This window comes from Dipodomys merriami, unplaced genomic scaffold, assembly GCF_024711535.1.
Source record: "Dipodomys merriami isolate MVZ:Mamm:240054 unplaced genomic scaffold, mDipMer1.0.p SCAF_5, whole genome shotgun sequence".
In the NCBI taxonomy this organism is placed as follows: Eukaryota; Metazoa; Chordata; class Mammalia; order Rodentia; family Heteromyidae; genus Dipodomys; species Dipodomys merriami.
The window spans coordinates 37,691,872-37,718,840 of record NW_027206068.1 but is presented as its reverse complement, the minus strand read 5'-3'; the positions used below and the strand labels follow the sequence as shown (position 1 = coordinate 37,718,840).

The window sequence follows — 26,969 nt, the reverse complement described above, 5'->3', positions numbered from 1 at the left end:
TTCCGATTCGTATTACCAAACCAATTCCAACAGAACTATTCATGAACATTCCTGACTAGAAATCAAGACAGGGACATAAATGTTGTCTGAACTTTGCTCTTATGTATGTGCAATTAGAGGAAGAAAGAAACAGATATTGAAATACTCATTTGCATTTGAGAAAGTTTAAATCTTCTTCCTTTTTCATTCATTTGTTCATCCATTCATTCCTTCTTCCTTCTTTGCTTCCTCTCCCCCTTCCTCCCCCTAGTTTTGAGAGATTCAACCCTGAGTAGCAGGAGCAAACCAATGCTTTCATATGGAGCTATATAAGAAGTAATATAAATCATGTAATAGTCACTAACCTATCCCAATGGAGGGAACATGAGTTTTTATAACTTTTGCATCAAAACCTGAGCACCAGATAGACAAATTTAGGCTATTCTTTTGTCAAACCAGTAACTCTTTTACTGGTAAGTAGTCTGAGGATGGGGTTTGACATGAAGAGAGACTCGCTTCCTTAGACTAAATGTGGCCAGAGAAGGACCCAGTAAATTGCCTGCCTTCTTACACTGAGTGCTACTCAGTGTGAGCCAGAGACCAGCAGGACTGGGGAGCTTGTACAATCTCAGGCCAGACCACAGACCTACTACATCAAAACCTGCATTTTAGCAAGGCGAAAGAACTCATATACACATTGAAAGTTGAGGAGTTATGCTCTGAATGATCTTTTTCCATTCTTCCTGCAATCTATACCTTCAGTAGCTAGAGGCTTCTCATTAAATTGACTCACTGGTATACTAAAGAGAGAAATATGAAGGACTGACAGTAAAGGGGCAAGTTTGTTAGTTTAAGGGTTGACTCCACTTAAAATACTCAAGGTTTGTCAAAAGGAAGGGAGAGGACAGGGTTGAAGACAATCTCTTTATGAGAGATCCAAGCCAAACAGCCCAGTTGCTATTGTTGCTCATGACATAATCCCATGGGAACTGGTGACTCTCAGCTTTGGAGAGAAAGTAGAGAGCAGGCAAAATGACAGACAATGCAATTCATGACATTACCCACTCTACATACTCAGAGGAGTCACTGAGCATCATGAATGGGGGGGGGGGGTTGTGCTTAGATTTGATGGTGAAGATAGAGTGATCCTTTACAAGGAATGTAATCTAAAAAGTTGTAGATAATGGGGGAAACAAAGAAACAAATCCAAGATAAGATAGGAAGACATAAGGAAAGTTGATTCAGTTTAAATATTAAAAGCCTGAATTATCAGCTTATTTACCTTCTAAGCTTTGTAATCTCAAGAAAGCTATAGAATTTATTAGTTTCTCAGTCTCCTCATCAATAAAATGGGGAAAATAATCTCAAAGGGCTTTCATAAGGATTAAAGAAGCACACACAAAAAAATACACACAGAGTCATGAAGCATTTGAAATAATGTTTGCATTCAGTAAGTATTTGCTGTTATTATAACTATTTTATGATATCCAGATATCAGGGGCTCATGCCAATAATCCTGAATCATGAAGTTGTGATATGAAGATTATGGTTTGAAGCTAGCTTGGGCATTAAGTCCAAAGACTTTCCAGTTAACCAGTGAAAGAACTGGACTGAAGGTGTGACTTAAGTAGTAGAACACTAACTGTGAGCAAAAAAGTGGAACAAAAGCTCAAAGCCATAAATAAATTCAAGCCCTGGTGCCGGCACAAACACACAAACATAATAATGATTATGTGTCAATTATTGTTTTACTCCATTTATCCCTAAACACAATCACATTTAATCTTCACATCAGCCTTAAAAGAAATGTTATTATCCCTATTCTACACAAAAGGCTACAAGTAAGGCAGTCCATTTAGGAAGTTGTCAACGGAGGTAACAAAAAGCCTAAAAGTGCTTAAGAGTTGGCTCTAGAGTCTGTGTGTGATCCATGCACTGCAAATCTAAGTTTTACCCTAAGACTAATTTATCCTATTTCACTTTTCCCTTTATGATTCTAGTAAGGACAAGAGTACATTTATAGCTTAAATGTCTTCCATTGGGTTGTTAGATGGTGAATGCTTTATAATTAGATTCTAAGTGCATGAGATGACATTATGATTAGGGTGAGGCTGAATTCATGGACTCATTTGATTGGACCTGAAATCAACACTCTAGCTTCAAACTGGCCAGACAGGAAAGGTCATCAGTCAATCAGGTTATCTTGCCAGAGAAAGAATTCTGCTTAAATGTTTCCCTAGATTGCACAATGATGAATTAAACCAGATCTTCTCTCTCAGAGGCTTAAGACTATAGAAAACAACAAAGCAAAAAGATAGGAGAAACAAAGAAAGTAAAACACACAGAAACAAAGAAGATAGTCATAAGAATTACAACATCAAATCAGAGAAACATAGGAAGCCAGAAGTCATTATAAGAAGGAGAAAAATGCCAAGGGCAAAGCCTATACGAGAGGATGTATTAGTAATTAAAGTTTTTAAAAATATAAACTCTGGAAAAGTCATGTTACACTTATTAAAAAGACAAAATTCATTTTAAAAATCATTCCTCCATTATATTAGGGAGTGTTAGAAGATTAGATAATAGAAAACAATATTTCACTAATTTTTGATTCAGAGAAATAGGAACTGATCCAAAAACAGCATATGATCAGACCCCATCTGCACAAATGCCTAACACTGCGAAGGCAGAGCAGAGCTCAATGTGGTTGAATCATGACTGAATGTTTCCATGACACTCCAGGAGAAGCATAAACACCAAAGGGAGAAAATCTCCTCAGCTCCAGCTCCAGCTACTATAATTTTTCAGACCCCAATTGGTAGTATACATATCTCTTTTAAATAATAGTAGAAATCTATTTTTTCTTACAATATTTTTCTCAGATATTATTTGCCATCAGTCAAAATTTACTTCAACTAAGAAGTAACGAAAACTTTTTTCTTTTAAATATCTGGAAATTTTTTAGTCCAAGATGTTTTAATGTTATAATCTATATGAATCTATTTTCAAATTATTAAAATAAAATTAATTGATTTTCTAGTTTAAGTAATTATCTTAGTCTATCTTTAAATTATACATACTTGCAGCAAAAAAGAATTTATAGCGTACACAGTAAAGAGTAACCAGACCACTTATCTACAGTGTGCAGGTTCCTTCCTAGAAGGGAAGCGTTTTGACAGATTTTTTAAATTTTAATTTTATTGTCAAGATGAAGTACAGAGGGGTTACAACTACATATGTAAGGCAATGAGTATATTTCTTGTCAACATTGTTACCCCCTCCTTCGTTTTCCTCCCACTTTCCCTCCCCTGTAATGCCTTTGCCCAAGTTGTAAAGTTGTCTTGTGAATATCAATGTTGCATTGGTTCATGCTTTGTCCTTTGTTTCACCATTTTGTTGTTCTCCTTCCCTTTCCTGATTCAGATAAAAGTATATACAATACACAGGGTACCAAGCATTTTGACAGATTTTTGTGCAAATGTCAAGAACACACCATGCACACATAATGTACACATACATATGCAAGCAACCTTTTAAGTGTGAAAATTGTTTTATCCTGTGTGCACCATTCCATCCCTTTTGACTTTTTCCCCCGTAAAGCATACCTTGGCATTTTTCTTTATCAATACCGCATTCCTGAATGGTGGCATAATATTCCATCATAGAAGTGAAACATAATGCATTTATACAATCCCTATACTAATAGATAGTGAGAAAATCTAACTTTGTCATAAACAATGTTGTGATAAACACCTCTTTACATATTTACATGCACATATGTCAGTTTATATATGTCAGATTATCCATAAAGGGGTCAAAGAAGAAAAGAGCCTTTTAAACTGTAATAAGTATTTAAGGGGATAAATGTAATTGAACTTTTTTGAAATGTGTCATAAAATATTTGGTAGGGGGGAGGCGGGTGGGGGGGTGGGAGGAGGATGGGATGGGAAGGGGAAACAAAGGAAGAGGCTACAATGCTTGATAAGAAATGTACTCATTATCTTGCCCATGTAATTGTAACCCCTCTGTACAGTATTTTCACAATAAACAAAAGAACTATTTTATTTTTCAATTATATATTTTCATAAAGGCCATAGAATTAAGCCAACTTCTTCCAATCCTTTACCAATGATAAAGTATCTCCACATCTTTCTATAACTATTCAGGATCAGATGTTTTAAGGAAGCAGCTACTACATTTGATAATATAAGACATGTTGAAGGAAAAGAGAAAAGCTAGTACATCCTAACAGATAGGCTCTTTATCTGGCTGTCAATCATAGTTTCATTCCTTATTGCTTCTTCTGTTCTAGAAATAAAACCATTGTCCTTAAAATTTTCCCCACACTGTTTGATGTAATAACAGTCATAATACAAGAATTATGATTACAGATGTTTATTTTTAGCTAATTAGATGGTTATAGCTGAAAGATCTGCATCTATAAAAAAAACAAGCTATATAACAATTCATGTGATTAGTTATTAGTTAATCTTCCCAGTAGAAAAAAAAGGCTTATTGCAATTTTTATTCTATTCTATAGAAGTCAAGTGATCATTTATTGTGGAACTTAAAGACATATCCCATTTTATTAGACAGGTAAAAGGAATTCAATGAGATGATAACACAAAGGGATGTATACAGCCTGGATTATAGAATGATGAAAACCCACAAAATAGAACAGCATCGGGGTTACAGCTATCTTCTCTCCATCCAGATTCTTACAGCAAAATTCATGTACTTTTCAGCTCCAAGATAGTCAGGGTGACATTCTCTAAAATGCTTAGACTCCCTCCTCCTCACACATTTCCCTCCTCTATATGTTCATTTTGTTAACCTATGCTACATGTCTTTCTACTTGCATTTCTGTCTTAACTTATTCATCAAGCAGACTATAGTCTCTCCTCTTAAGAAAGCTCATTAGCTCAATCTGGGTTTATATCCCCAAATGTTCTTTTGAAGAAACTCTTGAACCTCCAGTTCCTTGTCAGTAAAATAGGCTAATATCCAAGCAAGCTGCATCACCAGGGAAGGTGGGGTTCCTTCAAGATACCAAACTGAAGTACCCTGTAAACTTTCATGTAGAGGTGAGGGTACAGTAAGGCAGCATTTCTTGAGTGAGGGAAGCTACAGTGTCTTCTGAGCTATGAATTTCATTCTTTAAATACTAGTAGCAATTCAGAAGTCAGATGTGGATGGGGCTGGGAAGGTGGCTCAGTGGTAGAGTGCTTGCTTTGCATGCCTGAGGCCCTGGGTTCCTCAGCACCCCATAAGGAAAAAGAAAAAAGAAAAAGAAAAAAACTGTGGCTCAAGTGGTAGAGCGCTAGCCTTGAGCTGAAGAGCTGAGGGACAGAGCCCAGGCCCAGGGTTCAGGCCCCACGACCGGATCTCCCCCTCTCCCCCCAAAAAAGTCAGATGTGGTGGAACATGCTGCTAATCCCCGCATTCAAGAGTCAGGGACAAAAGGATCTCTAGTTTGAGGCCAGTTTGGACTGTTAGCAAACCCCTGACTCAAAAAAAAAGATGGAATAATTCAGGGCAGGAGTTATAATGCAAATTTTAAATGTCTGACACAGAAAGTTTCTTTAGAAAGCTCTTACATAAGATCCCCAAATCTGCATTTTAACAAAAACTTCATTTTTTAAATTCCCTGAATAAATACAATTACCTGAGTAGCTTAAAAAAAAAAATCCCGATGGGCAGGCCATTTCCCCAAATCAATCCTATCATTATTTTTTGGGATAGGGTGTAGGCATCAGTATTTTAGATAAAGACAAGTAGACATTCAAAATCTATGCATTATGTTACTTATTTTCGTGCTGAAAATTGAATGCAGAAGCTCAAGCTCTAAGTACATACGCTACCACTGAGATCTATCCCAAGCCTGCATTGTTTCAATATTCATTGATGAGCACTTAGAAGTTACAGCAATTATAAATAAAAAGTAAAACATGTTAAAAACTAACAAAAATGCACCTGATAAAAGAAATGTGTTTTATTGAAAAGATACATGAATCCTATTAGAAAAAAAAAATAGGTAAGACATTGTAGCAAAATTTTGCACATGACAAAAATGCTACTGATTATAATAAAAGTGATAACAAAAGAGATAATGTCATTAGAAGATGGTGAACATTGCAAAATACCTGGGCCATAACTTTCTAATGAGTTTGTGAGTTAAAAAAAAAAGGAAAAAAGAAAAAGAAACCACTAGGGAAACAGCAATCTCAAAATCTATTTTTATTATTCTGCATGAGTTTTCCCTTATACTGATTTCCCCTGGGTGACATCATTTGTGGAAAACAAAATATGAAAACTATCATATGGTGTTTCTCAGAGCTACAGCTCACAGGTGCTCTATATGAGCAATTGTTCACATCCTTTTGAGATGCCATGGATTTCCAAAAGGGATGATATTGATGTACTTCCTATTTTGTACACCTCTAGCAATCGTCTGATTGTTTCTACATGGCTGATAGTAAAATCTATTCTTTATTATTTTCCTAGGACTGATGTAACAAATTACCAAAAAATTGGGTGGGTTCAATACAACAGAAATTTATCTCTCATATTTTGGGAAATTAGAGGTCTGAAATCAAAATGTTGGCAAAGCCATGCTTCCTCTGAAAGTGCTAAAGAGAAAACAAACCAAATTCTCTTAACCTCTAGTGATTAGCATCAAGCTTGGCATTGCTTGTATTATAGGTGCATCTCTCAGATCTCTGCCTGAGTCTTCATGAGAGCTCTGTGTATCTGTCTACCCAAATTCCCATCTTCAAAGGATACCAGTTATTATACTAAGACACCCATTAATTTGACATGACCTCGTCTTCCCTTTCGGTATCTGAAAAGATTTTGTGTCCAAGGAAGGTCATATTTGCAAGCAAAGGGAGTAGGAATGTTGTGTAAATACTATTCAATATAATTTTGCATCTCTTTAAATGTGGATAAATAGTTTTTAATATTCATAATCCAAAGATTTTGCATCTAAGAAGTGTGCCTGGGAGGTATAACCTAGAGACTTCTTTCACTGACCTACTAGGATTAACTTGCATCTTATTCAGCTGTAACTAGCCATTCCACTTTCCCACAACTTCTTAAAAATACTGATTATTTTTACACAAATAATATGGCAAATCAAACCTTCCATTCTATTATCAAGTCAAACAGATTCCAAAATTGCTTATTTTTTAACACAGGATACTCAAGAGAAATTATTTTTTCATCTGTCAGGTTATCATTACATCCCCACTATTATAGCAAATGTCTTATCAGGCTACTGAAAAAAAAAATTTGTTTCCCACAAAGTGCTCCTCAGCAACAAATTACTATAATGCAGAGAGGGTACTTATCAGGTTCTCTGAGATGTAGTTCTAAATTGGGAGAATGGAAAATCAATGTGAACCACATACAGTGACTATAAAATTATAAACTCATGAAATTACAACTTTCCAGGAAACCACTACATCATTGTACCCTTTTACAAATAATGAAATTTAAATGTTACTCTGTATAGATTTTTTAATGTAAGAGATTTATATTGCCTAAAATCTTATTCAATAATTGATTTTTAATATGAGTAAGAGAAATATAATTAGCCATATGATAGTTACACATACACCAAAGAAAACATATTTAAATAGCAATTTGAAAATATAGGCAGAATAAAGATTTTGTAGGTGTCTGAGTACAAAAAAATAGGTGAGAAAAAAGCAAATTGCTTTTTCTTCACATTTGTTATGAACTTTTTTTGAAGGGGGAGGAGGAGGGCTGGTCCTGAGCTTGAATTCAGGGCCTGGGCATTGTCCCTGAGTTTTTGTAATCAAGGCTAGCTCTCTATCACTTAGAGCCACAGCTCCAATTTCAGCTCTTTGGTAGTTAATAGGAGATAGTCTCATGGACTGTCCTTCCTGGGCTGGCTTTGAACTAAAATCCTCAGATCTCAACCTCCTGAGTAGCTAGAATTACAGGCATGAGCCACTGGTGCCCAGCTGACCATATTCTTTTTTAAGTTCACTTTCACCTTATCATATTCCTATGCACATCTTCCTCTTCCCCCCTTCTTCCTCCTGTTCCTCCTCTACCTCTTCTTCCTCCTCCTTTTTTTTTTTTGAAGAAGGAAAGATAAGTGGAGACATTTTAACAGACAAAGATTTTCTTACATCTCTCTTCTCTCTGGTTCCTGGAACATTACTTTCTGGGCTCTGGAACTGGACACTACAGTCAGCAGCCATTTTTCACTCCTTCCAGATGGTACATCAGCCCAGAACCAATTTAAAAGCATGGACTTTAATAAGATTAACCCTTCTTTTCTGCTACTGCCCTACCCCTATTATTTAACTGTTTTTAGTAATTTTGTTCTTGTCATCCAAAGATGTCAGATTTCATATATCATATATATTCAGTTTTCAGAACTGATATTTATGGAGTGTTTGTGACATACAAAGCTCATCTGTTTTATTTGTTTAACATATGCAGAAAATGAAGCACAGAAAGTATAAGCATAGTGTGTAAAGCCCACAGATATGAATTGGAAAAGTCATAATCTGATCCCAGGATTTAGAAGTCAGAGGCTAGACAATTTTGAGTTCCAAGCCTGCTTGAGCTAGGTAGTAAGTTCCAGTCTAGCCTAAGTTACAGAGTGAGGCCTTGTCTCAAAAATTAAAAACAAAAGGCAAAAATAAGTAAATAAATAAATAAATCCATCAGGTCTTATGTTTGGGCCTATCAAGCCCTAACAGTGTTCTTAGTCTCTGGGGTTTTGTTGTTTTTGTTTGTTCTGTTTTGTTTTACTGCTTCCAACTACAGCTTTACCCAAGACTTAGAAAAAAAGAAAGTAATGACTATTAGGTCTATTATTACTTCTATAATACTATTCAAGACATTTAAACTTTTTAACAATTTAATGACTTTGAGAAGAGAGCACTACTCTTTCCAAAGTTCTAACTACTATGTGGAATGCCTATTGATTCCATTCACAACCACCAAGCAAGTACTCAGGGTGCTTAAGAATTTGGACTTGTTTATTCTTCCCTAAATCCCTACTGTCAGCTTTCTAACACTTAAACACCATAAGCTGAGTGTTTAGAAATTTCCTATGGGGCTAATCAAGACTACCTTCATCTACTTGTTTTTCTACTTCATTGGTACAAAGAAGATTTGCCAGGAGAAAACATTAAATAGAGCCCTTATCAATTAGCAGCCCCCAAATTGCTATAAATACTCACTATTAATTACGGTACTTATTGCTAATCTTTACTATCTGTTCTTATTTTTGTAGTAACCAGCTATTCCTGGAAAGCAAGTGTTTTTTTCCTAATTAAAAAAAAATGGTTTAGGACATCACCAAAAGTATAAGCTGTGATTGTGAGTATACTTCAAGCAAGCTAAAACATCTCGAAAATAACACGGTTCAACTTCTCATTCAGTCGCAATTTCTCTCATAATAGTTCGCACTGATTTTAAAAAAGAAATTTCACCAGAATATACACAATGATTTTCAATAAAAAGGTTGGTTTTATAATTAGGATTAAAATAAAAAACTCATTCTATTATATATAATTAAGTAGTTCTATACATAGAAATTCCATTAGTTAGTGCTACTTTGATGTTTTCTTTAAGTTTATGCCTGAGAATATCTTTTAACTCTGTGGATAACATTTTTCATATTAACAGATGAAATAATTCTTTATATTCTTGATTGAAGGGAAAGAAATCTTACACCAAAGAGAAATTAAGACTCCTTTCTACTCAAACAGCTTACAAACAGGGCTTAGGAGCGGAACTCATGCTGACAGCAGCTGTCACTTTTCATTTTTCCTTACTCCCAGCACTAGGATGCCTGCCTGACCTGTATCAACTGGTAATGGGCCAATATATTTCCTTCAGGCTAGAGGGTTAAGCCTATGTGCAATCTTTACAATGCCATTAAGGCAGCTGATACATTATACATGATGATGGACCTAGAGCAACCTTACTTCAGTACCAAAGGAAAGCAACATTTACTTAAATCCCCAAAGATTTTGTTTCTTTAAAATGCAAAGAGAATGAAATCATGAAAGCTGAGACTTTCCTGAAACCACACTGATTTCAGTAGGGTAGAGGAGCATATGTCTGCCTGAGCTTGCCAGGGAAAAATGCATGTACCATCATGGAAGAGATAATATGCAGATGCCTGGTGGCAGACAAAAGGTAGTTAGGTAATACACCTATAATAACTAAAGCTACATGTGAGGGAGAAACAAATATTTTCTCATGTTTTTTTTTTCATTAAATGTAGGTAGTTCTTTTATTCTTGTTCTGTGTGGAAGAAGTATGGGTTGAGAAGTGGCTGGGGGGGGTGGAGAAGGGAAGAGAAAAGAAAGAAATAGGTATTTATTTTTACTTTTAAAATTTTTATTCTCTTTAAGTAGTTGTACAAAGGGATTTCCATGCAACAAAGCAGCTTATGAATACAATGAGTCTTGATCAGTGTCACTTCTTTCCCTTCCTTCCCAACCCACTCGTTTCCTCATTTTTCTTAATTTTATATTATAAGCCTTGAATTTTTGTACTGCATTTCCTCCCCTCCCCCCTCCCACCCTGCCAAGATTCAACTATGTCTCTTCTGTTCTCTCAGAAAGAGGGTGATATGTTTTGATTTGGTGACACTTGTCCATTAAACCTCACATTTTTTCCAGATGTAGATCCATAGGCCTAAGACAGGCATAAGAAAAGAGCCATGTGTTTGTCATGTGTAAGACAGCAATATATTTCAAACCGCCATAGTTTAAAAGTCACAATGCTCCCCAGTAATGAACAATACACAATCCAATTTCTACGCAGAACAAAGAAGAGCTAAAAATAACCCCAAGAAAAAATGGTTGAAAAGAAAATAGGACACGCTTTGAAGACATTTAGTTTTCTTTTAGAATAATGGAAATATTATACTGGAAAAACTGAGACTCACCTAGTCTAAATTACTACATATTCAAGTAATGGCTTACTAAATAAACAATTGCAAAAGAAGATGTAATTGCAAATCACAAATTGTCTAAATGGTGTTGTTAAAATATTTGCAATCTAATATCCTTTTGCTATTATGGTTGTTTCCATAGAGTCTTTAGAGTATTGATGGGTAAAATCATATTCCTAATGTCAGACTTCCTGACTTCAAATTCTTAGTTCAATTTTCATGACTCAATTTACTCATCTGTAAAATAAGTGTACTGAGGGATTCCAGAACAAATGTGGAACATATTCACTAATGCCAATCACATTGTAAATGCCATACCTGTGTTTGTTATTACTCCAACAATTACTGATACTTTTCTCTCCATCCTTTGTGGTAGATGAATATTTTGAAAGTGTAATAATTATTAATTTGTAAAAATACAAAGTTTTACCTGAGTGCTGGTGGTTCATACATGTAATCCTAGGCTGAGGTCTGAGGATCACAGTTTGAAGCTAGACTGAGCAGGAACTCTCATGAGATTCTTATCTCCAATTAACCCAGAAAACTTAGAAGTAGATCTGTGGCTCAAGTGGTAGAGTATTAGCCTTGAGCCAAAAAGTTCAGGGATAGCACCTAAACTCTGAATTTTAAGTCCCAGAACTGGCAAAAAGAGAGCATGAAAGAGAGAGAGAGAGAGAGAGAGAGAGAGAGAGAGAGAGAGAGAGAGAGAGAGAGAGAGAGAGAGACAGAGACAGAGACAGAGACAGAGACAGAGACAGAGACAGAGACAGAGACAGAGACAGAGACAGAGACAGAGAGACAGAGAGACAGAGAGACAGAGAGACAGAGAGACAGAGACAGAGACAGAGACAGAGAGACAGAGAGACAGAGAGAAATACAGAAGCAGAAAGACAGAAAATAATGTAAAATGGGAATACAGAAAGTCATTCTATTTTTTAATGCCATTAAATGGAGAGGATAAGCTACAAGTAGCCATATTAAGGAAGCACAATAAGTTTGTATTTGTAAGCAAAGAGGCTAAATCTTCCAAGTAACTAGTATTAAACTAGTAAATATGAACCAATGAAATTAGCTCCCTAGGATCCTCATACCTTGGCCATCAAAAATGTTGTTTTTTTTTTCCCAGCTACACTTTTGTTCTGGACTTAAAATACCTTTGTGAAAATATTATAAATTTTGAAGTAACAGAGAAAACTGAGTTTTCCTCCTGATTCAATTTTAAAGTTAAAGTATTTTTTAAATGAGCAGCAGCTCAAACCCACAACACCCAAAGGACTAGGTTTCCTGTGCTGGTCTTATTTGCAATTAGAGAGTGATCTCTAAATAACAAGATCCTGGAACTAAATCCCACTATCATCCCTGAAATTCAGTTCAATAATTCATCATATTACCATAAGATGAAATCTGTTTTGCATTTTGAAAGTATAGTTGTCATTCTTACAAAATATTTTGTATTATGAAGTTAAAAAAATAATATCATGTCAGTAGCCAAATGCTAACAAAATCATTAAAATATAATAAAATTTAAGCTGGGCATCAAGGTACATACCTGTAATCCCAGCATTCAAAAGATGATCAAGTGTTTGAGGCCAGACTGGACTTCATAGTAAGACTATGCCTCATAGTAAGTAAATAAATTATAAGAATAATATTAAGAATTTAGAACAGGTATAATTATAGCTAATAACTAACTGTTTATGTATGGAGAAGATGTGCTGACATAAATCCTTCTTAAAATCAACTTTCCAAGGTATGTGACTTAGTGATGGTCCAGGTAACTAAGTATTATCCAAATGTCTATCCAAGTGAACATAATTTAAGACATAAATAATGTTTCTTCAATATAAGACAGTGATGCAGATGAGAAAGATACCTAGGAATTTAAATGCTGCTGCTGAGTTGCTCTTCAAAGAAAAAAGAAACAAACAACATAATATAGAAAAATCCTTAGTATAGATCACTTGGCAACTGTGGCTATTTCTTGCATTGCACCTCACAGACAGCCTCCAAAACAACAAGAAACTAAGAATCCACTTGAAAAATAAAAACACATCTCTACCAGAGAAGATTCATCACTGATGGAATGGTATAGAGGGCACTGTACTAATGCATGCAGCAAAATTTCCTGCACATCAAAGCCTGGTTTTCCTTTTCTTCTTAATCGCCTACTGTTCTTGTTTTATAGAAAGAACAAAGATTCTGTATGGTAATGCACTTTTGAAAATCAATAAGGAAACTCAATACCCAGGATAAGCAAAAGCAGATTAACCCCTGTGTGCATCTTTTTGGCTCCAAGAAAAATATATGAGATGCTCTGAATGTGTAATAAGTATTTTTTTCTTGCCTGGGACCAAAATTGAAATAATTCAAGTGTTCCTTGCTAATATGTAATCAAATTTGAGAAAAATCATTTTGAATCTTAAATTAGGCTTCTGTTATTTTTACAAAGTAGAGAAAGCAGAATAAGGTTACTAAATAACAATTTACATGTTAGATAAAATAAATTCTGGTGCTAATGAAAATTGAGAACATTTTTTAGCTCAAGAAAGGTATCTACAATATTATATAACACCACAAAATAATTAGTGATGTTTTTCTACCAATAAAAAAGGTGAAAAGTATGCTAACACACTGTGTAACTTTTGAATTATTATAATGTTAGATATTACTCTCCTTGTAGCAAAATCTAGCAACTCAGACTAAAGAAATCTTAAATACAAGTAATTTTTATTGATGTTGTTCAGGCTCAAGGAAACTATGAAATTCTAGAAATATCTGTTGTCCTCAAAGCCACCATATTTAAATTTTTCTAAGTGATTTCTTACAGCTGTCCTCAGAGTATAATTTTTCCTGTTCTTAGTATATTCATTGCGGAATATAAAATGATTAAGTCAGAATATAAAAGAGGATCTCTTCTTAATGAGCTGGAAATCTGACTTTAAAAAAGTAAGCGCAAAGGCACTTCGAGACTCTGCTAGTAGCACAGGTTTCCAAAGAAAGAGGGTATTTGTGCCAGGTTACAAATCTTGCGTAGAGCTCCAACCCCAGGAAGGGAAGATGGATAGGAACAGCAGGCAAAGCTGTTCTGTAGAAAAACTGACTTTCTCCTAGAGTGTAAACCGATTTCTCTTTTACTGTTTCTAGAAATGATAGTGGTCTTTTCAGTTTTGCCTCAAAGCTATTTTCAATAGAAATTTTAATACATTTAATCGAAATAAAGTTTCCTGGATTCACAATAACCTCTCTCATCTTTCAGTAGACACTTTCTTCAGTACCCAGCACTCTTCAATATCTTTACCTACCTCCAGACTTCAGTCTTGTTCCACATGCTTTGTATTCAGATCCATCTTTCTACTACACCATAAGCATCATTAAGACTTTGAGACAATGAGAATCAAATGTACCCAATTCCATGAGTAGTAACTAGCAAATGCCAGCCCAATACCAGTATTAAATAGTGGGTGTCTGCTCACATACTCAACCTACAGGTTTAGGACCCTAATCTGAAGATAAGATGGAATGCTCATAAATAGTATATTATCAATACTGGCTACCAATTATCATAAAAGATCAAAAACTTTAACAAAAAATACCATCGATTGGTGAAAAAGCACATAATATCTCTACAGTAGTATCTATTTCTACTTTTTTGTTGCTGTTGTTTGGGTTTTTTTCCCCCTGTTGTTTGTGTTTTGAGACAGGATCTCATACCATAGCCCAGACTAGCCTTAAACTCAAGGTACCCCTACCCCTCTGTCTCCTGAAGGCTGAGATGATTAGCCTGCTCCACCCTAGCAGGCTAATTTTCACTTTTTGACCCCAAGGGAATCTGCTTCCTCCAACATCATATGCCTTGTATATAAAAAGAATTATGTTTCAAAACATGTTGTCAGGAGTTCTTTCCTAAGATGTTCATTCAAGGAAAAATAAGACAAGCTTTGGACAGAAGTCTTTCTCATTTTTTTTCATAATAAAACTACCCAAATACTATGACATCACAAAACTATACAAATGTGTAACAAAATTTGAGAGAAATATCTAAATAATATTTAAACCACTAATTCAGCTTAACGATTAATGACTATAAGGAGTAATTGTTAGAAACCTCGAAAATGAATTTGATTTTTATATAAAAAGGACAAAATACATCTGACTTATAGATATACTTGTATGGATATTCTATTTTAGGTAATATGGAATATATGATAGTATGGTGTAAGGGGTGGATCTAGAGTTGGATAACCTAGATTCAAATAATTGTTCAATTATCCCGTCTTACATTCCACAAGCCAAGTGCTTCGGTGTCTACAAAGTAAGATAACAATTCTGCTTATAATCAGACAATGTAATACATATGATTTTGTGTGCCCATTACATCACTACACCATTTAGCAAAACATGTTAGATGTTATCACTATTAGAATTATAAGACTGAGCCTACATAAATTGAGGTTTCAACTAACCAGAATAGTACTGACCATTTTTGAGTTCTAAGACAAGCTAACTATAAAACAACAAACTGTGTAGTTTAGACTCTGTTGCCACTATTTTTAAATTCAAGTTTCTTTTTTTCAAATATAAAGCCATAGTTCTCTAGCACCAAATAAAAATAACGTTCCACGGCATTTTGATTAGTTGCAATTTTACTTAAAATTCTTCAAAGTTCTCCCTAAAGAGAGGGATAAATTTTTAAACTTAATCTTCTTTCTCTCTCCTTTTCTTTGTTTGCCTTCTTTCTTTTCTTTTCTTCTTTCCTTTGTTTTCTTTCTCTTGCTTTCTCAATATCTTTATCTCTCTCCCTCCCTCCTTCTCTTCCTTCTTCCCTTCCTTCCTTCTTTTCTTCTTCCTTTCATTATTTCTTTTCTTCCCTCTCTCTTCCCTCCTTCCTTTCATTGTGCTAGGGTTTGGATTCAGGGCCTCCTGCTTTCTTGGAAAGCATTCTTCCACTTGAGCCATGCCCTGAGTTCTTTTGCTTTAGTTAATTTTCAGGTAGGGCTTGTCCTTTTTGCCTAGTGCCAGCCTTGAACCTAAAACAGCTTCTGCCTAGCGGGGATTAAGGAAGTTCAGTTATTGAGAAAGTATTCCTAACTCTTTTGCACAGGCTGGCCTGCAATCATGATCATCCCATTTCTAACTTTGTTGGAACTGTAGACATGCCAGGCCCTAGAACTTAGTTTTCAAGTGATCAATTATATTGCAAGTGAAATTTGAAATTATATATATCTTATTAAAGGAGCAAAAAGCATGTAAGTTTTCTGCATAAACTTTATAACCACTGGGAGGGGACAAATGTTTTAAAATAATTTAGTAGAACTTTAAAATCAGGGCTATGCCTAACTAAATGATCAGGATAAAAGTATTTCCATGGGGATCTTTTAATCCTATTTCCTGAGTGAGAAGCAGGAAATATTTCTCTTTTCTTTCTATTTCTCACTACTTTGTTCTAGATAAATCTTTGATAAAATTTACACAAAAAACCTCTGCCTTTATTAATGCATAAAAGACCCTGCAGATAATATAAAATGTTATGTTAAGTGGTAATTGCTAAGATATACTTTAGTATATCTTAGGTATACTCCACACTAAGAAACTGACTAGGATAAACAATCTGGTTTCTTCATCATATAAACTGCAAGGAGGAACAAATAGAAAGATAAAATTTAAAGTTTATTTTATTTTTTTTTATTTTTATTTTTTTTGTCAGTTGTGGGGCTGAACTCTGGGCCTGGGCGCTATCCCTCAGCTCTTCAGCTCAAGGCTAGCACCCTACCACTTGAGCCACAGTGCCACTTCTGGCTTTTTCTGCATATGTGGCACTGAGGAATCAAACCCAGGGCCTCATGTATGCGAGGGCAAACTTAAACTGTAGGGATACATCTTTGGGATTAAACTATAGACATCAGTACAGAAATATTCCCATAAAAGTTGGGACCGTGTTTTCCAGTATAACAAGAGGCCAGGCTTAGGACATAGTCGCAAAGGCTCTATGGCTTGAACCAGGAGATGATAATGTGTTAGTAATTCATCAGCTCATCCATTGTTTTATGTGCACTTTTGTGTTCAGGTTATATTTCATAATTTAAATGTTGATTTTTCACAAATTAAAATTCTATGATATCTGGGTATGGTGGCATGTACCTTTAGTCCCAGCACTCCACAGGCTAAGGTACAGGATGATGAGTTCAAGGTTACATAACAAGGCCTGTGTCAACAAGGAAAAAAGGAAGAAAAAACAATCTCTAAAAACAAGCAGATCCATTTAATGGATTGGTTTCTAACTACTGGTTTAAATATAACATAATGATTTTGATAATAATTTGCCTCACTTCAAGGCATATATATATGACCATGCTTGTGATTGCAAACAGACACAAAAAAAAATCTTACGGAGTTTAGCTTTGTATTCATGCATAGCTTCATTTACCTCTGTTCCAAGAAAACCATCAACTAAAAACAAGCCTGAGGCTGGGAAGGTAGCTCAGTAGTAGAGTGCTTGCCTAGCAGGCATTAGGCCCTGGGTTCGATTCCTCTGCACCACAGAAGCAGAAAAAGCCGGAAGTGGCACTGTGGCTCCAGTGGTAGAGCACTACCCTTGAGCTGAAGAACTGAGGGACAGCACCCAGGCCCAGAGTTCAGGCCCCACAACCTAATTAATTAATTAACTAATTAATTGAAAACAAGCCAATAAAAGAAAGGCATTAGATGCTGTGTTCTCTTAAAATTCACATGTTGAAGTCTTATCCCTCATTTGAAGACATGATCTTTCAAGAGGTAATAACAACAAAACAAGGTCACTGGGGTGGGCCCAATACAATCTGACTGTGTTCTAAGAAGAGAAAACTAAGGTAGAAATACGCACAGTGGGAAGGCAAGCTGGGACCCAGGAGAAAAGCATAGACAGAGAGACCTCACAAGATAGCAGTCCTATAGACACCTGAATCTCAGGATTCAGTCTCCAGAAGTGTGAGAGAATGTTTTCCTCTTGTGCTATTGCTGCCACAGCACACTGATATGAAGGTAAAGGAAAGGTGAAAAGATAAGTCACCTCACCTAACTCATAATGAATAGTAAAAAAGAAAATCTTAAGAGAAATGTATCCAATTGTATATAAAAGGAACTATCCTGAAGAACCAATCACAGGGAGCAGACAGGAGGGCCTAGCAGAAAAAAAAAATGAGTTACTGACTTTAGATTGGTGGGTGAGATTCAGTCATTCCAATGTGGCTCCTGGGGGCTGGGGATAGGGAGGAGGAGGGAACCCAGAGAGGAATTTGGAGTGAGAGTTTTAAATGAACAGGAAAAAAAGAGGCGATGATACTCTAAAGAAGAGATCCTTTCAGTTATATAAATCCTATAAAACACAAGTCCAGTAATTCCTGTACTGCTTGATTAATTCTTTTCCTAGTAATTAATAATGAAGGTTTTTTTTAAAAAAAGTGAGTGATCATCTTCCTTGTAAAATTATAGAATAATTAAAGAACCTCTAATCTGTGCATTATAAGTATCAATGAAAATTAGTATCATGATCAGCAGTATTTAAAAGATTTTCAAAACTTTTAAATATCTTTCTTTTATTTGGGGGGGGGGAGGGGCGACCATGGGACCTGAACTCTGGGCCTGAGCGCTGTCCCTCAGCTCTTCAGCTCAAGGCTAGCGCTCTACCACTTGAGCCACAGTGCCACTTCCGGCTTTTTTCTCTTTGCTTATGTGGTGCTGAGGAATCAAACCTAGGGCCTCAGGCATGCAAGGCAAGCACTCTACCACTGAGACACCTTCCCAGCCCCAAAATTTCTTTGTTTTTATTGTGAAAATACCATACAGAGGGGTTACAATTACATGGGCAAGGCAATGAGTGCATTTCTTATCAAGCATTGTTGCCTCCTCCTTTGTTTCCCCTTCCCATCCCTTCCCATCCCCCTACCCCTGCGCCAAAGTTGTAAAGTTCATTTTCAACATAACATCTTGTAATTGGGTGTAATAGGTGCAATGAGTCCACCTGTATTCCTATTTAAACAATTTGTTTTTTTCCCTTCCCTTCCACAAATTATACCAATATCAAATACAGTGAAAACAGGGGTTATACCGTGGGGGAGGGACATACAAAGCAACAAAGAAATATCTTAATATTAGACTTTTAAATTTCTTTTTAAAACTTACTTTGATTTCCACAGTCTTGCCTCCATGTTCAATGTGTCTCTCTATGTAATCAGAGGACAGCAAATCACTGCAACAATGAAAAGAAATGATGGTTAAAGAGATGTTCAATGGGAAAGTACTTACCTGTTTAGGATACTCTAGGCCAAGCTAGACACTGGGCTCTGCAAAGTAATTAATAATAATAATGATACTGAAGATGAAAAACATTTGAAAATTGAGAACAAGTTTATACATATATGATTTAAAAATTCTTTAGCCCTGATTGTAAAATCAAGTACCATATCCCTTAAAAGATGAGGTATTGAATTGACAACATAACACCTGCTATTCTGAGTCTTAGCACAGTTGATTCTGCCAATTTGGCTATCAGTGCTAAGAAACTACTATTAACATACTATTATTTTCAAAACATGTTATTTTCATTTTTATTTTACTTTTTACCAAAACATTTACCATCTCATTATGTGTTATTTTAATGTTGTTTAATTGTAAAAATACTGTACAGAGGGGTTACACTTACATGAGTAAGGTAATGAGTACATTTCCTAACAAGCATTATTACTTCCTCCTTTTTCTCCTACTATCACTTCCCTCCCACCTCCCCAATTCCTCCCTTCCCTCCCCCCCTCGTCACTCCCTCCCCATGGAAGTTGTAAAGTTCATTTTCAACATAGTGTCCTGTACATCTCATTGTTACAATGGGTCAACCTGTATCCTTATTGAAGCATTTTGTCATTTCCCTTCCCCTTCCCAAATTAGAAAAATGTATACACAGATGCAGGGCACCAGAATCAAATACAGTGAAAACAGGGGTTATACCATGTGGAAAGAACATACCAAAGAAACAAAAAAATCACATAGCATATTATAAATATGTCTTTATCTAACAAAACACTACTTTCCTTAACAAATTTTTTAAAAAGGGGGGAAGTTAAATGAAAAAGAAGGTAACCTCAACACTTAAAAATAATCCTACAAATAGAATAGCATTAGAAATGTATAGTTTATTTCTACCTTGTTAATGAAATTTTGTTCATAATTTAATGCTTAAAAAAATTGAAGACTTAAGCCAGGTGCTGTTGGCTCACACCTGTAATCCTAGCTAGTCAGGAGGCTGAGATTTAAGGATCTCGGTTCAAAGCCAGCCTGGGCACAAAAGTCCTTGAGACTCTTATCTCCAATAAACCACTGAGAAAGCCGGAAGTGGCGCTGTGGCTCAAGTCGTAGAGTGCTAACCTTAAGCAGAAGAGCTGAGGAACAGAGCCCAGGCCCAGAGTTGAAGCCCCACTGTAGAGCCTTAGCAACACTATCACCATTTTGTGCATATAAACTCCAATTTGAGACAAGGCCTATTTCCAGCAACGAACTTAGGTCCCCAGAATGACCACAGACGTCCCACTTGCACCCTACCCCATAAGTTCCCCTAGCAACAGCCAATGAGCCAAAAGGTGGAAAGTCTCCCCTGAGACCCCAAGTGTTGCGTTGCAACATATTTTTTGTGGTTCAGCTTGCTTCCCTATCTGAGACTGTTACAAGACTGTTATAAAACGCTGACTAAATGTCTGCTAACATTGGTAAAGAATAACCAATTGTACTAACCAATAAGAATGTGACAAAACTTACTAACCCTTAGCTGCTCAATTGTTAGCCAATCATGTAACTGTTAAGTTGGAAACTCCCTCTCCCCTGCTTTACTTGTGATAAAAAAAAAAAACCAAAAACGCTGTCACCCCTTAAGTTGGGGCTCTCAACTCTGACCTGCTGTGTTGGTGACAGTTGCAATAAATGACTCTCGTGTGCTTGAATCGGAATCGGCTCCTTGGTGGTCTTTGGGGGTCCCTATCTGGGCACAACACCACGACCGCCAAAAAGAAGAAAAAAAATTAAAGACTTAATGGAAGTTGTGTCTTGAGGAATTCCATTAAATGGGGATTTTTTCACATATATGGGATTAAAAAGAATAGTTAAAATTATATGGACATTTAAAAATTTACAAGTGTTGTTTAAAGGAAGCTTAAAGATGGAATTACTTTAAAATGTGTTAATAGTTGTTCTTCCAGAACAAGTATAATGCAGACATGTAGTGAATATTCAGTTCTGCTAGATGAGTAAATTGGAGGTTTGTATCTATATAAAATATAGGCAAATGCTCTGAGACATTTTAAGTATAGGTAAGTAATTAGTAAGCAGTATCATGTTAGATGTGGGCAGAATTCACCAGATATTCTAACTTTTTAGGTAAGAATGTTATATATACGCTATTGTTCATTGATAGAAAGACTTGATAATTAAGAGATAACTTATTAAATGTTTATAATATACTAAATATATTCTAAACATAGATAAGCAATTTATTATATAACCATGACATCTAAATATAGATCAGCAATTAATATTCTATCACACACTGGTGCTACCCAACATTGCCTATTGACATTTTATGTCAGCAGTATTCTTTCTCTTGGGAGGCTATCTTTCACAAATGAGCACATTTATTGCACTATCTCTGACTTCTACCCACTAGATGCCATTATATCTCCTACACACACGAATCATGACAATTAAAAATGTCTCCAAATGTTGCTAAAAGCACACTGGTTGGAACAACTGCTGATAATTTATTCCTGCTCTATGTGTTCTTTGTCCAAGAAGCACACATAGAACACATGAGTGTGTGTGTGAGGCTAATTGGCAAGCTACAGCTAGTGACCAGGCTTATTTTTCTTATGTCTTTCAAATAAGGCAAAAGTGAGTATAAGTAGTTCAGGATACTTGCCATCTATGGAGCTTGCTCAAATCTCAGTTTGAAGCCAAGAGAGCAACAGGATATATGAAGATCATATGTCCATATGCCCCTCAGACTAGACTAGTTGCCATCTTCTCCCTCTCTCCTATTCTACACATGCAACTGAGGATTTTGTGCTTGCTATGTGTTCCAGTAGTGGGGCATCTTAGTTTGCTTAGCTTTGGTGGAGGGAGGGGCTCAAGGCTGACACTCTACCACCTGAGCCACACCTCTACTTCTAGCTTTTTGCTAGTTACTTGGAGATAAGAGTCTCTTGGATTTGTCAGCCCTGGCTGGCTTCAAACCTCACAATTACCACTTTTGTCTAAAGAAGCTCTTTACTTTGTAGTTTAATTATTTTGTTGGAAGCTATTGAAAAAAATTGAAATAGGTGGCATACAAAGAAAGAAAGAAAGAAAGAAAGAAAGAAAGAAAGAAAGAAAGAAAGAAAGAAAGAAAGAAAGAAAGAAAGAAAGAAGAAAGGAAAAGAAAGAAAGAGAGAGAGAGAAAGAAAGAAAGAAAGAAAGAAGAAAGGAAAAGAAAGAAAGAGAGAGAGAAAGAAAGAAAGAAAGAAAGAAAGAAAGAAAGAAAGAAAGAAAGAAAGAAAGAAAGAAAGAAAGAAAGAAAAAGAAAGAAAGGAAGGAAGGAAGGGAAAGGAGGAAGGAAGGAAGGAAGGAAGGAAGGAAGGAAGGAAGGAAGGGAGGGAGGGAGGGAGGGAGGGAGGAAGAAAGAAGAGAGAGACAGGGAGAGAGGGGAAGGAAAGACGAGGAGGAAGAAGAGGAGGAGAGGAGGAGGAAGAGGAGGAGGGAGGGAGAAAGAGGAAGAGTGGGAGGGGAAAAAGAGAAGGAAAAAGAGAGGAGGAGGAGGGAAAAGGAGAATAAGAGGAGGAGGAGGAGGCTGACTGTTCAACAGATTTTTTTTTTCTTCACTATCATCCTTTTCCTTGACATTAACTCTCTTTGTGAAGTCATGATGTTCAAGGGAAGCCAGGGAGCAGAACCCTGATTGTTCAGAGACAAATGTCCTCGTCAAAGAATTGGTTTAGGCATGGTGATGTAAAGACTGTAATATTCTGGCAAAAGAGAATTGAAAGGATGGATGCTAGGTACTTTCTGGGGGAGGGGAGAAGGCTTAAATTATTTTAATCTTCATGAGATGTTTAGAATTACAGACGCTGTATTTGAGCAATAAGACCAGCCAGTGAAGAGACTGGCCAGCCCTGATACTGACTAATGGCAGAGCAAGAAGTTGAAAATAGGTTCCATTGTCTAGCCCCAAAGAGAAGAGGTACTATCAAGAGTTTTGCAAAAACCTTGCTACCTGTCTGACAAACTGCGCTTCTCAGAACTGAGAGGGAAACACTACCACACATAGGCAATGTTCATTAACATAGCCAGTCAGGTTCCTAAACTACTGAATTCAGAACAAAAGCAAAACCAAAACATTCAGCTCATGAAGAAAAGACAAAGGCAGAAAATAAGCTGTTGCAACCATCAGAGTAAATGCTTCAAATCTTTGCTGTTCTAGCCCATAAATCCAGAACAGTCGATCCTGACTGCTATCTGTCTGTGGGCTTGATCCCCATCACTAACCCCCATTATCAAGCTAGCATGAATGAAATCAAAAGCACCTAAGTAAAAAATGTGGAGAAATAGCAGTTAGCAATAGTAATGACAAGAATCATTTCTTAAAATCAATTTAAAGTCTTCTAGGTTTTCAAATTTTAAGGGAACATTTTCCTTTGAATTATAAAAATGTAGGCATTAAGACAGTATGAGTCACCACAGGAATGTAATTACAGCAAAGAATAACTCAGCTCAGGAATTATGTAGCTTTTTCAACCAAGCCGCTACATCTACAGGGATTACTAGAAAAGGCCCCTTGTAATTAAGCCAAAAACAGCCCAGGCAATTTGGTTTTGTTTGTTTGCAGTGTAGTGAAAGTATGCTAAGTATTGTTATTTTAATTATTAGGCTGAAACCCCCCTTATTTAAAATGCCACTGTTCCTTCTATTAAAATCCTCAATATCATCAAATTAAAGCCTAAGTAACTATTCTGGAAGCCACCTGAAGCAATCAAAACTACTAATGTCCTTCTCTTTAGAACATCATTATTTATTGTTAAGGAAGTCTCTACTTAAATCATTTTAAGCTTCGGAAAATAAAGGATTCCTTAGTATTAAGAAAATCCTACTGTAAATGGAGAGGGTAAAATTTAACATGTACTAACAGTTACTTAATACCAATGTGTGAAAATGCTTTGTGATCTCCTTTGTGAATTTAAAGTACAAATAATTTACAACCAAATTCTAAAGGCCATTCATTTTCTACAGATCAGACATATATTCGGACACCTACCCCCATCACATGCCTGGAATAAATAAAACAATGTAAGCATTTCCAATTATACTGATGCCTGTGTTTTGTTTCATTCACAACTACCATGATTCAGAGGTAGCTGGTACAAAACAAAGATTTGAGAATAAAAACTAAAAACAAGAATTTTATCTTCCATCTAAGCTTTGGTATTTACTAGCTCTATTACTTTGGGAAGGTATTTAAATGTAAGAAACAGCATATGTCCATGCCTAAAATGGAGATCAGGAAGTTGACAAGATAATAAACCAGCATATAAGTGATTTCACTTAATTTTTATTATTCTACTCTTTTCAACATTTCTTAGTAACCCATTTTTCTCTAGAATTCCCACTTTACTTCTCTGGTTTGAACATTTCACCCTAACTACCATATCTTAAATGCCATTGAGCCCTGTCCACTTAAAGGCCCAGTTCATATTACCTGGTCTATCCTGATCATCTAAATCCATCTCTGAATCAGCCTCTACCAGAATAATGGAAGAAACTAAGATTATGTGCCTTTGAAGTATCATTTTATAAAGGATGATGCCTCATTTACAGTAATCTTTCCTAAGATGCATAAGAAACAAATGAACAATAATAAAAACTGATCTTGTACATTTTTCTAATATAGCAAGGGGAAGAGAAATAACAAAAAGCTGAAACAAGGATACAGGCTGACCCATTGTAATAATGAGATATACAAGACACTATGCTGAAAATGAACTTTACAACTTGGGAGGGGAGGGAGGAATTGGGGCGATGGGGAGGGAAGGGATGGTAGGGGAAAAACAAAGGAGGGGTAACAATACTGGATAGGAAATGTACTCATTGCCTTACTCATGTAGCTGTAATCCCCTTGTACAATACCTTTACAATAATATGATATAATATATGTATGTATATATGAAAACTGATCTTACAATAACTTTCAAAAACATAGTCTCAGCAAAAATCTAACCTGGTAAAATGTGACCTCAGAGTCAAGTTCAAATTAAGGTTGTGTTAATTTGAAGTTCTTTACTAAGACTTCAGAAAGATTTCAGGCTGCTTTATCTACACTATATATCTATATAAAAGAGTTTCCAAGATCCATAGGAACACGCCTTCTCAGTTAAATGAGAGGAAAAGTCTGTTTTTCTCTCTTTAGTACTTGGGAGGGAAGAAAGGGGGCAAGGGAGGAACAAAGGAAAAGAAAAAAGGAGGGAGGGAGGGAGGAAGAGAGAAAACAGAGGAGAAAGAGTAGAAAGAGTAATACTGGAAAGGGAAGAGGGGGAAGGGAAGAGAAGGGAAAGAAGAGAAGGAAAAGAAAGGGAGAGAGAGAGGAGAAGAGAAGGAAGGGGGAGGTGTAAGCTATTTGCTAGAGCAATACCTTATACCATTTTCCCCCTTGTCATTATAAGGACAAACTAACTCTACATGTTCTTGTAGCCATTTCTACCCAGATCAGAGTGGATCACTACCTAATGGGCCCAGCAGAGGACCTGTAATTGGTGCAAACCCAATCCTTCATTTACATAAATCACTCTCATTTTTGGTGAAAGAGATTGAGCCATGATTAGTGCAAACCCAATTATTCATTTACATTTGGGACTGCCATGCTTGGTTTATATACCCTTCTTACAACCCCTTTCTGATGATATAATCAGGCTATTCAAGTCATTTGGTAAGCAATCTGGAGATACCTTTTGACATATATTACAAAATATGTTTGCTTCCATTATCACAGAGTCATTATGATATCATATCTGACTTTTTATTTTGTTAATATGTCTATGATACCCTTATGGTCCATGTAGAATTTCATCATTAGTGAAAACACAGACATTATTATACACTATTAATGATGGTCAATTGTTGCCTTTGTTGAGACAGTAAACTTTTAAATTTTAGAACAAAAGCCTTAAAATTTCTGATATTTTTTGTACCTAAGAATCTACTAAAGAAAATAAATTTAGAAGATACTTACCTTAAAATAATTGTTACAAGAAAAACAAGGCTTCAAAAGAACCACAAGCATCAGAAAAATCGTCTTTAAAACTACATAGAGCTGGGGCTGGGAAGGTGGCTCAGTGGTAAAGCGCTTGCCTTGCATGCTCGAGGCCCTGGGTTCGATTCCTTAGCACCACATAAGCAAAAAGAAAAAAGCCGGAAGTGGCTCAAGTCGTAGAGCGCTAGCCTTGAGCTGAAGAGCTGAGGGACAGTGCCCAGGCCCAGAGTTCAGGCCCCACTACCGGACCCAAAAAACAAAACAAAACAAAACAAAACAAAACTACATAGAGCTGGATGCCAATGGCTCATATTTGTAATCCTAGCTACTCAGGAGGCTGTGATCTGAGGACAATAGTTCAAAGCCATCTCAGGCAGAAAAGTCCCTGACACTCTTATCTCTAATATACCACCAAAAAGCTAGAAGTGGAGCTATGGATCAAGCGGTAGAGCACTAGCCTTTAGTCCAGAAGATCAGGGACACCACCCAGCCTTTGAGTTCATATCCCAGAACTAGCATCAAACAACAATAAAACCTTCACAGAGAGAGGTTTAATGACATATATTAAGTGTCTTTTAATCTTGCAGTTCTGTTTCTAAGCATTTGGCCTGCTTTTGTTTCCATGAATTTAACTAAGGAAATAATTTTGAATGTGTACAGTGGAATAATTATTTTATTCAATAAAACATCATGGAAAAGCTCTGGAAGCAACAACTGAAGCAGTTAAATAATAAAGTACAAAAATTATAA

General features: G+C 36.1%; 1 protein-coding gene across 11 annotated transcripts in view; it reads right to left on the bottom strand.

Annotated features, from left to right (window-relative positions):
* Positions 1-26,969, bottom strand: part of Adam22 (ADAM metallopeptidase domain 22) — a 179,251-nt gene that overhangs the window by 70,489 nt on the left and 81,793 nt on the right. For all 11 annotated transcript variants that reach the window (XR_011366912.1, XM_069996408.1, XM_069996413.1 and 8 more), the window contains exon 4: positions 19,088-19,154. Coding sequence is in view for 10 of the 11 variants with exons in the window: in XM_069996408.1 (XP_069852509.1) it covers positions 19,088-19,154 (67 nt within the window). In the remaining variant the exon portion in view is untranslated. The remainder of the gene's footprint in view (positions 1-19,087; positions 19,155-26,969) is intronic.